The 14917-nt window shown below is 41.1% G+C and overlaps 1 protein-coding gene across 1 annotated transcript in view; it reads left to right on the plus strand.

Moving 5' to 3' along the window:
* EIF3A (eukaryotic translation initiation factor 3 subunit A) overlaps positions 1–12810 on the plus strand; it is a 34775-nt gene extending 21965 nt beyond the window's left edge. The window contains exons 17-22 of the mRNA XM_065638615.1: positions 918–1102; positions 2808–2896; positions 7289–8100; positions 9384–9558; positions 9999–10165; positions 11523–12810. Coding sequence (XP_065494687.1) covers positions 918–1102; positions 2808–2896; positions 7289–8100; positions 9384–9558; positions 9999–10165; positions 11523–11764 — 1670 coding nt within the window. The 3' untranslated portion in view covers positions 11765–12810. The remainder of the gene's footprint in view (positions 1–917; positions 1103–2807; positions 2897–7288; positions 8101–9383; positions 9559–9998; positions 10166–11522) is intronic.
* Positions 12811–14917: the final 2107 nt, after the last annotated feature.

Here is a 14917-nt window from a genome sequence, read left to right on the forward strand (position 1 = left end):
ATTTTTCCATCAGTGGTGAAGACTGTGGTCGTTGGTATTAAGATACTGTACCTTTACATTTTACCTCACGCGCCTTCTGAATGCTTATGTGTGCAGCACAGAGATGATGGTAAAGCTTTATAGGAGGAAGGGAACAGGAAAGCGAACAAGTGCTTCCTGCCCTCCCCTTCTCCTGGACACGAAGAGAGGAGATGGAGTAAGGGAGGCCAATGAAAAATTGAGTTTTGATTTTAGTCCGTTAGTTTGAGTTCCACTTGTTTGTGCACATCTTAAAGGGAATGGAAAGCGAACATTGGTGTCAGATCAAGAACTCAAGGATTGTTAGCAACTCACACAGCTGTCTTTGTGAATTGCTTGGTCTGGTAGCCCGTTTCCAGGCTTTAGAACAGAAGAGCTGGTAGCCATCCTGTGAGGTAAATTTCTTTCCTACTTCTCAGCTGAAGATCTGATGTATCAGAGTTCATTATCAAGCAATATTTAAAAATCAAACCGACAAAACCCTAAGTCCCGAATATCAAATTTCTGACACTGCTAGCTGATTTCTGTTTGGTTTTGTTTGACCTTTTCTAAGGAAGGGATCCTCTACCATGCTTGAGGTAGTTACTGATATTTTAGCTGGCACATTTGTGGTCTGTACATTGAATAAACACACAGGTATTGAATTCTTTCCTTCCTCACCAGCAGCTGTTCAGGATGTCAGGTTACTGAATATATCAAGGTTTCCTTTCCTATTGCCTTGGAGTTACGATACTTCCAGAAAGCAGTTTCTGTGGTTAAACACATCCTGTGAAATGCTGACTGACTATTTTTTTTAAAGAGTCAAAGAGGAGAGATTGTCTTTTGTAACCCTTCTGTAGATACAGCAAAGTAATGGAATTTATTTTGGTAATACATTCTATTTATTTTTCTGAGTGCAGAGCGTGAGGAAAAGGAACGCATTGAGCGTGAGAAACGTGAACAGGAACAGCGTGAATACCAGGAGCGTGTCAAAAAGCTGGAAGAACTGGAGAAGAAAAAACGTCAAAGAGAAATGGAGATAGAAGAAAGGGAGCGTCGTCGAGAAGAAGAAAGGAGAGGTCTGGATGACCCATTTTCAAGAAAGGTAGGTAAATACTTGCAGGTTCGTTTTCTTTTTGACTACTGCTGCTTCTGTAGATTATTTGGAAGATGATGGTAGCCTTGTAAAATAGTATAAGTGGCTAATTTAATAGTTCAGTGATTGTCACTTAGTTTCAGCTGACTGTCAGGATCTGGAGTCTGTAGTTTAGGAATAAACTACAATGAAGAAACTACTCAGATCTCCAAGCTGTAAAAAAACCAGACCAAATAAAGACTAAAATAAATATTGAATACAATTTTCTTTAATGCAAAAGAGGAAAGCTATGTTGGAAGGAAACTTAGGAATTCTAGTAGATACTGAAGGAAAATCCCAGACTAAATGTAAAAGCATAGATTTATATTTTATAAGAAATATGCCATAACATAAAACATAAAAACAAGAGGTGCGTGCAGCTTTCCATTTACAAATATAAGTATTGGGGAAAATCATTATTCCAATCCAACAGCAAAAGTTATTTGCAAATAACTGTTTAGTGATGTAAAAATGTAACTGAGTACCACAAACCTTCTATGCTCCCACTTTTTCAGACCTTATCAATAAGAGAACTACTTTTAATTTCATCCACCATAGCCATTGTCTTTGTTTAATGCATACTTCATTGAGTAATGCTGTGAAGTGGTAAGAGCTGCAATAAATCGTTTTGATTATTTACTCGGTAGTCTTTGATCACCACTGTTTTTCACATAAGAGGAATTTGTAGCCATGGGAACTTCAATATAGGGAAAAGCTGGCTCAGGTTCTGAGAAAGATACCTGTTCCACTTGAAAAATGCCATTTGCAGTTTTGGGATTCTTTCTTTGCCCACCCTTGTTTGTTGGGGTTGTTTCTACAATCAGGTTGTTGAAAACATTTGAACAGACACTAGTGGAGTAGTGGAGATGTGAGATCTTGCACAACCTGCGTACTCTGCAAATTGAAGTGTAGACTTTGACAAATAAAAACACTTTTCAGAGAACAGTTTAAAACCAGAGATTGTGTGAGTATGTGAAATCAGATAGTTGATACGGTTTACCTAGTGTGCTTCTTGTGGTGGAATTGAGGAATAAACAACTGTGTGAGAAGTAGTTTAAATGGTTTGTCTAGCAATGGGGAGAGACATTTTACCTTTATTTTTTAAAATATCAATTATTACTCTGCCCTGCATCTAAGCAACCTGTGTGAGTCACAAGTACTTAATTTGTTCTGTGCATTGAGGTACCATGTTAGTGCTGTATAAACCTGGAACAAAATGGTATCTGCTATAGACAGCTTTCAGTTTATTTAGTTACGTTTTCTGATCTGATTAGAAAACAGAAAACCAAATAATATTTTGTATTCATTCTTACTAAGCAGCAGGAAAGTGAAACTGTGAAACATCTTTTTTTGTGTTAAGAGGTGGTAGCTATGGTTCGCTGTAGCTATTATTTGTACACTTGTTCAAAAACTTTTTGGTGTATTTGCATGTATCCTACCCTGTTAGTAAAGTTTGTGCCCCAAAGGGAACCATATTGGTTTGAAACTCTGTCAGAAACAATAGTCAGTTAAGACCACACTTCCATTATTCAAACTGCTGCTGTTCAGTATTCTCTACAGTGTAAAAAGTGAGTTTTTAATGGTGTGGTATGTTCTGAAAGGGATGAATCATCTGTTGAAAATCTTCATTTTAAAGTATTGGAGATATTCTCTCTGGATTTCTTTTGCCATACAGGAATCTCGTTGGGGTGACAGGGAGTCTGAAAGCTCTTGGAGAAGAGGTGGAGAGCCAGAATCCGAGTGGCGACGAGCACCGTTGGAAAGGTAATCGTTGAGTCACCAAGCACTGGTTGTATTGGCTCAACATGTGTAGGCTCCCTTTTTATTGTTACTGCTAAAGCTGCACTTAATTGAGTAACACCTCATGCCTTTACACCTCTGAAAGTTACTTTCTATTAAAAAATTGCTTTGTAAGGGCCTCAGAATTAGAAAGATGCATTCAGATAATGTTCCTGTTTTATTTAGCTTAGGTATGTGAAAGCTGGGAGGTGCCTTCTGCAGCTGATAAACCAATTGCTTACTTGGTTCCTTTTTGAAATTAGAAATTTCTGTACTACTCAAACATGCGTGTCAGTTGTGTAAGTACAGAATGGGGAAGGATGACAAACAAATGCAGGGTTCCTAAGTGATGGAACTGTTTGAGATTTTCCATTTAGAAAGCTGTCAGTAATATGTAAGAATAGTAAAGGCATATTTCAGAGACTTAAACTATTTGAGTCCCAGAGCAGAAAATATGTGCCATAAACTAAAATAAAGTCCTAAAAGACTGCATTGAACAGAGAAGGAAGGATTTCTGAAGAAAGAATATTCCGAAGGTACTTTGCACTTAAAAAAAAAAGCTTGTTCACATCTGTATATTTTAGGGGGTTTGGATATGTTTACTAATAATCAAGATGGTTTAGCATTTGTCCATCCATCTGCTCCACAACAGGATGAGCTATACCTAAAATACTTCTGACAGCACACGTCTGTTTGTTCTTAAAAGCCTGAGCTGCTGGAGATACCGTTGCTTGTTCCAGTTGGCAGTATGTTAAATTGCTTAATTAGTCTTCCAGGTAGATAGATTTTTTTACAAATGTCTAACCCTTATTTCCAGTGCAGCAATTTAAATCCATTACATCTTACTCTGACTCCAGTGGAAGCAAATTAACTTTCTATTTCTCTTTCTAGTAATTTCTTCTAACATATTGGAAGAGTATGATCTTTCAATAAACAAAATAGTCTTTCCTTAAAAGCTGTGTTGCCATTCTTGGGAGTGATGTACTTTCTTGTGAATTGCAAAATCAAAAATTGGATGAAACTCCTGGGTGAAGCCTTTATCATATTGCAGGAGTGTTTAATGCATCTATTTGTAGGCTTCAATGTGTTTTTTTCCCCACAACAGAACTATACAGGTGACCCATATTAATTTTTGAAGCATTATAGCATAGAGTTTTTCTGAATTAAGTGTTGTCCTAGCCATTTCTCATTCAGCTTTTGTAGAAATTGAGCTGAGTGACTGCTGAGGAGTTAAAATCGGGCATGTTTTGGATTACTATGGATGAGTCTGAGCAACCTGAGCTGGGTGAAGATGTCCCTGCTCATGGCAGGAGTGGGACTGGATGAGCTTTGAAGGTCTCTTCCAAACCAGACTGTTCTATGATTCTATGTTTGGTAGAATTTTCCTTCTCTCTTAGACTAAAAGGAGTATACTGAGGAAAACTGAAGGGAAATACTGATAGCAGTCAAAATTAGTATCTCAGTGGAATTTTAAGTAAAGCAGTGCTTCTCAATTATTTTCTTTTTGCTGAACTTGGGAAATAACAAAAAGTGATGATGCTCAGACATAATTGCAGAAGAAGGGTGTAATTCTGCATTCTTTAGTAGTCCCTAGTTTACCTTCAGTTGGATTTTAACTCAGAAGGGAAAATGTGTTGGATACCAAGACAGGAGTTGCAAACCCAACTGTGAGTGAAGTAATTCCAAAATGTATTTCTGAATTGAGTGATAAAGGCAGTAAGATAGAGGACAGAGCATCAGATTTAATTTGCAGCACATATCTAGCTGTAAGTACAGCTGTCAGATATGTGGATTAAAGAGTCCTTATGGATGCTGGTACAAGGAGAGAAACTGTAAAATTTGGCCTCACAGTCACAGAGCAACCAGTTGTATTGTGCAGCAGTCCCAAGGGTGCTCGGGTTCCAGGTGAGCAGCACGTTCCAGAGTTCTCAAGTCTTTTCCATACTTTGGTTCCAGTTACCAAAAAAAAAAAAAAAATCAGATTACAGAAGGGCAGAAGAATCCAACAGGGGCTGTCTATCTTATGGAGAGCTAGTGGCTTTATTGTGAGTTATAACTAGACTGCGAGTATTTGCTTTGTTCCTTCTCTGTGCAAGAAAGGTGATTATAAGAAAGAAAAAAGAGGAAAATAAAACTAATGATGTAACACAATTTTATAGAGAAGAGAAGAAAGTCAACCCTGATATTAAAAAATGTTACAAATATTGTCATTTCAGGAAAAAGAGATTAAAATAGAAGTGTTGCGTAGGAGTTAAATCAAAAGCCAGTTGGTTCAATAGAAAAAGTCATTTTATGGTTGTACCCCTTGTTTTTCTACACCACAGAAAATCTATAAAAAGCTGCCAGGAACTGGATATTTGCTCATTGAAACAATGAAATGACAACTAATACAGTCCTGATACTCAGTAAGTGGCAGGGCGGTGCTGCCGGCTGCCAGGCCCGGCACAGCTCCTGAGGGTTATTGCTGCCGCAGATTCCTGTCCCAGAGGATCCGCAAATGCTGACGTGCTTATGGTCAAGAAATATTAAAAAGCCAAAATGTCTAGAAAAGGGCAGTTGACCTCTATTTTATGTTTGTGTTGTTTGTGCCTGAGTTAAAAGACGAGAAAAAAAAAAGTTACTAGACCTGTAGCAGCGGTAGACACTATAGTGTGAACTCTGCCAGCAAATTTCTGCTTTGTTTGGGAAAGCCGTCTGTGCATTCAGCTCTTGTAGATCTGGGAGGGGGTTAGAGGTTCTTGAAAAATGCGTTATATAATAGAAACTGGATTGCATTACTACCAGTGACTGCCGTCCGATAATATTCATGCATCCCTCTGTTCTTATTAATTTATCAGATGCTGTTTGACTCTTAAAATTTTCAAAGTGGGACTTGGGATTTCTAAGAGGGAAAGAAGGACAGCAGTTGAAATATGAACACTAAAGTTGTCAAATGGGAAAAGATCTAACAACTACAGAGGAATAGTTTTATCTACAAGTAATACTTTAAAAAACAGAGTAGTAATAGTTGAAAAGTAATAGATTAAAAATAGATTTAAAAATCTTAAAACTCTGAAACAGTAGCTAAGTATGAAGGAATTAAATACTTCTCATTTGATGAACTCTGTAACCATTTCTCTACATGTTTTTTTATGTCAAAATAATCAGATTTTTCAAAGGAGAAGTTTATCCAATCCGAGTCTAAATGGAAGTTAACAATCTCCATGTCTTGTTTTTATCTCACAGCTCAAGAGTAATTGAATTCTCCCCTTATTCTTCCAAAGCTGGGAAATACGTTGCTCACAATTCCTCAAAATTCTTGAGATGCACAGCGGTCACAAACTGTTGCCTCCTTGTTCTCACTTGTTGGAGTCCTACATCTGTAGTTTAGTAGCAAGTCATTGCGGTTCTTTTGTTTACATTTTGGTAGCATAGTGGATTTTTAAACCTGTGGGGTGTTTTTTGTTTGGTTTGTTGGTTTGTTTTCTTTTTAATCCATGAGATTCACCTCCAGTGTGCTTTCTCTTCTCTTGCCAAGAAGCAGGTACCAGTACATCTCTAGGATGTACTATTGCTTGGGATTTTTTGTAGTTTAGGAAGATCAGTTTCATGAAGTAAATTAAGCCAAGATTTATGGTCTAAATATATGTGTAAAAGCTTGTAGGCATTAAACTACCTGCTGTGTCCAGAGAAGTGACAGGAGTGGAAGGCTCTAACTGTTGTACAGTGGTGTCCGATCTTTTCAATGTTACAAATCCAAACGTATTTCAAAGATGAACCGATGACTCTGTAGCCCAGGGAAGATTCTCACCAATTCTTGAATCCCCATGTAAGTCTGAGCAAGGAGAGTCTGAGCAAGCCCAGCAGAGCCTGAGTCCTGACTTGACCACATTGTCCTGCCGTGTCTGGCTGTGGGTGCTTGTCGAGAAAGTATTGCCGGTGTGTCAGGCTGGAACTGTGCACATGAAAATGGATTGGACTGGAGGGTTGGTATCTGCGTGAAGAAGGGGGATACTTACTTGATGGTTGTGGGTTTTTTTAATACTGGTTCTTTGAGACTTAGCGCAAGATTGTCAAATTAGGCTTGGTGTAGAAGCCAAACCTCTTCTCCGTTGTGTTGCAGCAGATAACTGAGAGGGGATTGTAGTTACCCCATTCAAACTAGTTTTGAAGGAGGTTGTGAACTGTTCAGTCTGTGACCTGCCACTTTCCTGTAGCAATGAAAGCAATTACAGTGTGTGCATTTGGAAACTACAAGCTCTGTAAATGTGTTTGCAACCACACATCAAGTGGTTAAATTCCAAAATGGCCTTGAGGCGTTTGATACTGTCAATCTAACATGTAAAGCTTTCCTGAATGTCAGCTTCTACCTTTTGCTGATTTCCTATGGTTTTGTAGAGATTGGCGTCGAGGAGAACCAAGAGATGATGACAGATCTTTCCGACGAGGGGATGATCTGCCCCGGCGAGGAGATGATCTGCCCCGGCGAGGGGATGATCTGCCACGACGTGGTGCTGCAGAAGAAAAGGAACGTCCTTCTACGGAATCAACGGAGGACAGGCCGCCTAGACGTGAAGGGGACGAGGACAGGCCGCCTCGACGTGAAGGGGATGAGGACAGGCCACCCAGGCGTGGTTTGGATGATGACAGAGGCAGCTGGCGGGCTGCAGATGACGACCGGGGTCCCAGGCGTGGAATGGATGACGACAGAGGACCCAGGCGTGGAATGGATGACGACAGAGGACCCAGGCGTGGAATGGATGACGACAGGCCACCCAGACGGGCTTTGGATGATGACAGGCCACCCAGACGCGGCTTGGACGATGACAGAGGCAGTTGGCGTGTGGCAGATGACGATAGAGGACCCAGGCGTGGGCTGGATGACGACAGGCCACCCAGACGGGCTTTGGATGATGACAGGCCACCCAGGCGTGCGCTGGATGATGACCGGGGCAGCTGGCGTGCCGCAGATGACGACAGAGGTCCCAGGCGTGGGATGGATGATGACAGAGGTCCCAGGCGCGGGATGGATGATGACAGAGGTCCCAGGCGCGGGATGGATGATGACAGGATGTCAAGGCGTGATGATGACAGGGGACCATGGCGCAGTGCAGATGATGACAGGCTCTCCAGACGAGATGATGACAGAGGTCCATGGCGTGGTGGTGATGATTCAAGGCCAGGTCCTTGGAGACCATTTGGTAAACCAGGTAAATTATAATATGATAATCTTCCCTCCAAAGTGTGTGTGAACCTGATAGATAATGGATGTAGTGCACTTGGTGCCAGAGATGAGAGAATCAACTCTGAAAATGTCTGGATTAATTTGGCTAATGTGGACATTCCTTACTATAATTAAACCTTTTAATTTGGTTGAATTTAAAAAGTGCAGCAGTGTCTGTTGCTTGCCTGGAAGACACCTAAGCTCAGATAGTAATGCTGGTAATTTACCTGTGTGCAAAACCAAAATAAACAAGTTGAATGCTCTGATGGGAGAGAAACATTCTCACCAGGTCCACACACCTCGGTCTCCTTCCCTACCTCCTCTGTAGGGCTGAAATTAACCTCCTCCTAAGGAGGATTTTGATACGTCATTCAAGTGGGGCTGATTTTGATAAGCTATTTTATGTGCACAGAGATATTCCTGTTTTTACCATTCCGTCTTTGCTTTTGTGTCTGCCTTCTTGAAAATCCTCCTTTGAGCAGGAGGTTGGACTAGATGACCTGAGGTCCCTTACAATACAAATCATCTTATTTTATTCTTTTACGGTTTGTTTCTAATTTTAAGTCTTGTTGATGGTGACTACTACAACTGTTCTGTTCTTTTCAGAACTGTTGATGACATTTAAATGTTAGATATGACTTTGTTTTCCTGGTTCTTTTTATTCAGATTTATGTGCCACATCAACTTTATAAAGTAGGCACTAATTCTGTAATCCAGGCCTGTAGCAGAGTTATCATAAATCTTGATACTTGCACTTCATAAGCTTTCAATTTTTTGTATTAGGCTGCATGATAAAGAACTCCCATTCATAAATAACTGAATGATATTGCAGGATGCACTGTAAAAAACAGCCATATTTTAAAGTAGTGATTTAAAAAGCAGTACGTTCATGAAAATTTGGGTGTCTAAAATCTCCGCGTGTAGATTTTCACAAAGGAATCTGCTGTCTGGGCTGCCCCTTTAGTTCTTCCTGCACTTGCTTTGAGGAGTTTGTGGTTTTTGACTGAAAACTGCAGGGTATAATCGGCTCTGCTAAACTGTTACAGGCAGTCCCCATATATGAGGTATATATTGCTCTTTACATCAAACAGTTTCTGCAGTGTTTTGTCTACGCCTCCCGCTCAGATGTGCGCCCTTCTTACAAGCATTTTGAGTTGGATTCTCAGAGATCGAAACTTGCAGAACCAGTTTCTGCGAGGGAAGTAAAGGATTCTTTGTCTACAGTGAGATCTGAGGTCAGTCACAAATTGCTTTGTTTCTTGCTCGCAGGGGGATGGAGAGAGCGAGAAAAGGCCCGTGAGGACAGCTGGGGACCTCCCCGCGAGTCCAGAGCTCCCGGGGACCGGGAGTGGGATCGAGACAAAGATCGGGATGAAAATGAGAAAGAGCGCGAATTTGACAGAGAGAGAGATTTTGATCGAGATGATCGTTTCAGGCGTCCCAGGTTTGACTTCTCTGTTTAAATACTTTAGAATATTTCTGTTACACGCCAAAAAAAAAAGCACCCTGCGGTTAAAGAAATAACGTGACATCACCAGTGAAAGGAACAGTGGTTGGTTTGTGTAAAATTAAACACTTTAAGGCAGTAAATGGATAGTGGCATTTTGGGGCCTTTTTGGTTTGTTACTTTTAAGAAGATGTTAACTGTTCATGGAGGAATCCCAAAGTACTTCAACTGCTTTTATTTTTTATTTTTACCTGTTATCAAGAGAATTTCATATTAGGCTCCAGAAGAACAGAAACAGTTTTTGGAAGTCTGTCAGTATGTTAAATTGAGACCCACTGGGCCTGAAAATATCCGTGGTGTGATTTATTACCGCTTCTTTCCATAGCAAAGGTAAAATCTTAACGTTTAGTTTTATTTTTTGTTTTGAACGGCTAAAGGGATGACGCTGGTTGGAGAAGAGGCCCAGCTGAGGAAACTTCTAGTTGGAGAGATTCAAGTCGTCGTGAAGAGTGGGACAGAGGTGGTCGCGACATGAGAGATCGACGCGCTGATGACAGAGAGCCACCCCTCAGAAGGCCACCGCTCAGATCTGACCGGGAAGAGCGTACGTCTATTGTAGTGTTCCTAAAAACATCTGTTGTAGGGCCTGCACGGTACTCTGACAGCGCTAGGGTCTGGTAAAATGGGAATAAGTCATATTTTCAGCCACTTATACTCCCTTTGCGTAAGGAAAACAACAGAAAGAAGCTTTAGTGCAACTGAGAATTTTTCCTTGAATCTAAATTTTTTTTTAGTTTTACTCTTTTTTATCATAGCAGCATTTTGCATCTGCAGTAGAAGGATAACATTTTAAGTATGCAGTTTTTGTAGTAGCATTATGTTAAGGGTGAATGAAATTCTTGTACTTAAATTATCAAGGTAGACGTCCCAGAAGATAATTTCTAGCTCAGTTCTTAAAACAAATAAAATGCAAGGGAAATATTTTCACACCAGGCTTTACAGGTTTCAGACTATTAATGGTATGGATTTTCATGAGTAACCTATTTTAATTACGTCCATTGACCACATACATTAACGTGTTTTAATTTATGTATGTTTATTCATCTTTTGCTGTGTTCTAAAAATATGATAACAGCAAATACGCGTAGCCTGAGATAGCCCGTCTTCCAGTTGTGGCGTTCAGAAGTTGCTGGGTCTCTGGTGCGGGTTTGGGTGCTCCCCGAAGGTGGGAGCGCAGACTGAACAGACACATCAGCCGGGGCTCCAGCTGGTGGGAAGGCTGAGGGTTCTCAATGAGGGCATTTATTGGTGGGGTTTTTTTAATATATGAAGAACTTTTTTGGTATTTGACTGTCTGGTTTGGTATTTGACACAGCTTTGTTCTCACATACCTGGGTTGAATTCTTAACACCCTTTTGGTGGAAATGAACAATTCTTCATGTAGTGAAACACCGTGAAAGCTGTTACCCATGGAGTCGTGTATTCCTGTGCCGCTTCTGCCTCTGATTTCAGTAGGCTGAGCAGTAATTTACTCTCTTCTGAGATACCGAGCACATAAACATTTTCCACAACTGCTCTTAAGCTGGGATTTCTCTGTTTTCAGGGTTCAGTCATTTCTAAGAAGATGCTTCTGCGCTTTTAATTCTGATAATACAAGAATATTTTTTTACGTCATAAACCCATGTGTATCAACAGAACATTCTTATTATAGTTACTATGTTTTAAAGGTGATACTTGGGTTGCTCACAACAGTCCTGAATCTTAAAACAGGCTTGAGCAGTTCCTGTCCATTACTTCACTATAACATTAAACTGTACATTTGGCTGTCATCGTCATATTACCGCTTGGCAAGACTGAGAATCAGTAAATCAGGCTGTTGGTGCTGAACATCTTTGTTTAAACTCTGGCAGGCTGCTGGTGGAGCATGACAAACCTTGTTTATTGTCTTTCTGTATTTGTAGCAAGCTCCTGGCGGCGTGCTGATGATAGGAGAGAAGAACGTGGAGAAGAACGTGAAACAGTTCGGCGATCAGCTCCTGCTCCTGCTGCTCCTCCAGTGTCTGCTCCCCCACCAGCAGCAAAAGATCGAGAAAGAGATGGGGAGAAGGAGAAGGGTTCCTGGAAAACTGAAAAGGAGCGTGAGCCCCTTCGTCGCACTAAAAACGAGACAGATGAAGAAGGGTGGACCACTGTACGGCGTTAAGTGAAAATCACAGAGTTTAACCAATGTTTTAGCTTTGATTTGATCGAATCCACGGATTGTATTTGTGCTTATAAACATTCTGAATTGGAAGTCTTTAACAAATGTTTTGAGGTAACATGAAAGCATGAGCTTGAATTACTTACTCATATAGATTGATCATGCACAAAACTCACAGCAGAAGGTTGGAAATTGAATGCCAGTTTTTGAAATTTCAAATGATGCTTATTTCATGGGCCATTTGTTGCTAAAGTAGAAAGAAGCAAGCCCAACAGCTGTCTTGAGTAATGCTTCGATCTCGCACCAAAACAGGCTGACCGTTTTATTTTTAGTCTTTCTTAATTTGGAATGGGGTGTTATTGTCACAGAACATGCATTTGAGAACCCCTCTGTTCACACAGTGGAATTACTGAAAAAGCAGAGCTACATCAATTTCCATAATTAGCCAGAAAAATAGAAAAAATACAAAAGCCCTCCTTTACATAGGTATCTTTGAGGGCGGGCGGTTTCCGAGAGACATTTTATCACCATCTAAATTCACTGAGTTCTTTAAATTTGAATTAAATACAATAAACATTATGAGCATTAGCTACACTGGGATATTTTCTGTAGATCTACTTGGATACATGACGCCTCTGAGGCCGTTCTGCAGTCATTGTTCAGTAACGTCTACTGCTGCAGCGTACAACCACAAACCTTCAAGCTCTTACAGTTTCAGTGTTTTGGTAAGCATCTGCCTATGGATTTTCAGTTGCCAATATCACAACTGCTTTTTCCATTATTGGATAATTCATGCCTTTCAAGGATTTATAAATATTGTCATATTTAAAATGTGTGGCTTTGGAGAAATGGTTGAATTTCCCCCCAATTCTTTGCCTTCAGGGTCAATTCTTTCCAAAAAAAAAAAAAAAAGTGATTTGTAGTAATGGCTGCGTTGACTTCAATTTTGGGGTGCGGTAACAACGATTGACTATCTGGTCCTACTGAAGCCAACACAGAACTTGCTGCTGTGTGTTTCCTCAATGATAAATAAACAACTTACGGAATTAGCTGCTTCAGCATCTTGACTTTTTAGTAAATTCCTGCAATGTACGTTAATGCAGAGCAGCTGTTGAACGAATTCCTGTGTGGGTACCTGCTTCTGTTCCAGCTGTAGGAGAATGTGAGAACACCTGGGCTGGTTTCTTCCTGAGAAACCTGGTTTAATTTTAATGTGTGCGAACAAAAGTTGTAATATTCCTCTTATCCTTTTCCTGGCCTCTTCTGAGCTTTCCAGGTCCTGTTCACTTCTCAGGGAAAACTTGCTCTCGTAGTCGTGCTCTGAGGGCTGGATCCTCGTGCCTTTGGAGCCTGTTACTTCATTACTTGTTAAGTCACAGAGTTCCTTCAGAACGGTAGTGGTTTTTTAAACAAACAGAAACGTTTCTTTGTGCCTTATGCAGTCCCATCAAGGATGAAACCAGAGCACAGCAGATACTGGTCACAGAGTGCTTCAGGATTTGGGGTAGCGGGTGCTGCTCCCGTTGGCTGCCTCTTGCTGTCCGTAAGTCTGTTGTAGGATCACAGGATCTTTCCTCTGAAATCGGAGCCCTGGAGCTCACCGGTCCAGCTTCCTGCTGTGAAGTCAGGCTGTCTCACCTGGAACAATGTTTCTCCAGCGTGGTTCTTGAAAACCTCCAAGGATGGAGACTGCATAACCTTTCCGAGCAGCCTGCGCCAACACCTCCCTCCTCCCAAGCTGAAGCAGCTTAACCTTTCAGCTTCTACCCCTTATGTCTTATCTTCCTGCCTGTGCTCTGCCCTGACTTAAAATAAGTCTGACTTTTTTCCCAGTAGGCACTTGGCTGGCTGCTGTTGGTCTCCCCAACGCCTTCCCTTTTCCAGACAGAACAAGCCCTGTTCCCTCAGCCTTTCCTCCAGGCAGGTGCTCCAGCTCCCGCCCACCTTGTTGCCCTTCTGCTGAACTAGCTCCAGTTTGGCAATGTCCTCCTTGTACAGGGAGCAACAGGACCCAGAACTGCACGCAGTAGCCAAGACGAGGTTCACTGTGTGCAGAACAGAGGGGGATGCTCTCCTCCCTCACCTGCAGGCTCTAGTCCTGTTCCCTGTTTTTTTTTTATCCAAACAAAGCCATTTCTACATGAGGATAAGTGTTAGTGATCATTGCACCAGCGTAACCTCTGTTCCCAAATCTGTGTTCTTAACTTCAGTTCTTTGAGACAGTGATGATGTTGCCAACACCTGTAAAATTCTCAGGACTGGGCAGCTCAAGAAAAGATCTGCAAGATGGGAGCTTTACAGACATGCCAGTGTTTTTATTTTACTGCTTCATCATTTTAGACAGAATACTAACTACAGCAGTGAAAAACTGCTACTGACCAAATCCGCCAGCTAACACCTTCATCTACTGCCATGATTATACATGAGCACAAAGTTTGGTTACCTGTGAAACGTTGAAGTCAAATGAATTCTCTGCCAAGCATTGGCTGTGATTCATTGATTAATGTTCAATTAAACATCTAAAATGTTCAGTGAACTTCAGAATCCGAACTGTCACATGCTGTATTTAGAAGGCAGGACTTCAGGCTGCTGCTGGTTAAACAGATGCAAATGCTGCTCAATTAAAACAAATCTCCAAGGATGGTCACATATGAACAGTTCCGTTTCTTTCCCACTCCAGGACCAGCCCTGGTCTTGCTGTCAGTGCAATGTATCTTTGTTTTATAATACCCATGGGCTGCAGTTGTTGACAGAACTGCTACACGTAAGTTTTCCTTCAGAAGGTGCTGTTAAATTGTGTAAAAGCCTACAAAGTAAAGGTTTTAGGTCAGTGAAATGCAAGATTCAAAATGCATCTGTTATTTGGGCGCTAGTCTCCATCCTGTGGAGTTTCCTGCAGACCTGCAAGCAGCAGGTATGCGAGTGGCGTAACAGGAGCAGACAGTCCTTCCTTTTTGGCCATGGCAGGAGCAGCTAGAACTGAAATGCTCTATGCTTCGTCTGGTCCTGCTCTTCAAAAGAACTATTAATGCATTTAATTATGGTAGGATGGATATTCTGCAAACGATTCCACTGGTTTTTTGCTAATCAAAATCTCCCTTGCTGCAATTCAAGCTTTGTTAGTCCTTCCCGTCTTGAGCAGGAGAACAATTTACT

This window comes from Caloenas nicobarica, chromosome 7 (genome assembly GCF_036013445.1).
Source record: "Caloenas nicobarica isolate bCalNic1 chromosome 7, bCalNic1.hap1, whole genome shotgun sequence".
Classification (NCBI taxonomy): Eukaryota; Metazoa; Chordata; class Aves; order Columbiformes; family Columbidae; genus Caloenas; species Caloenas nicobarica.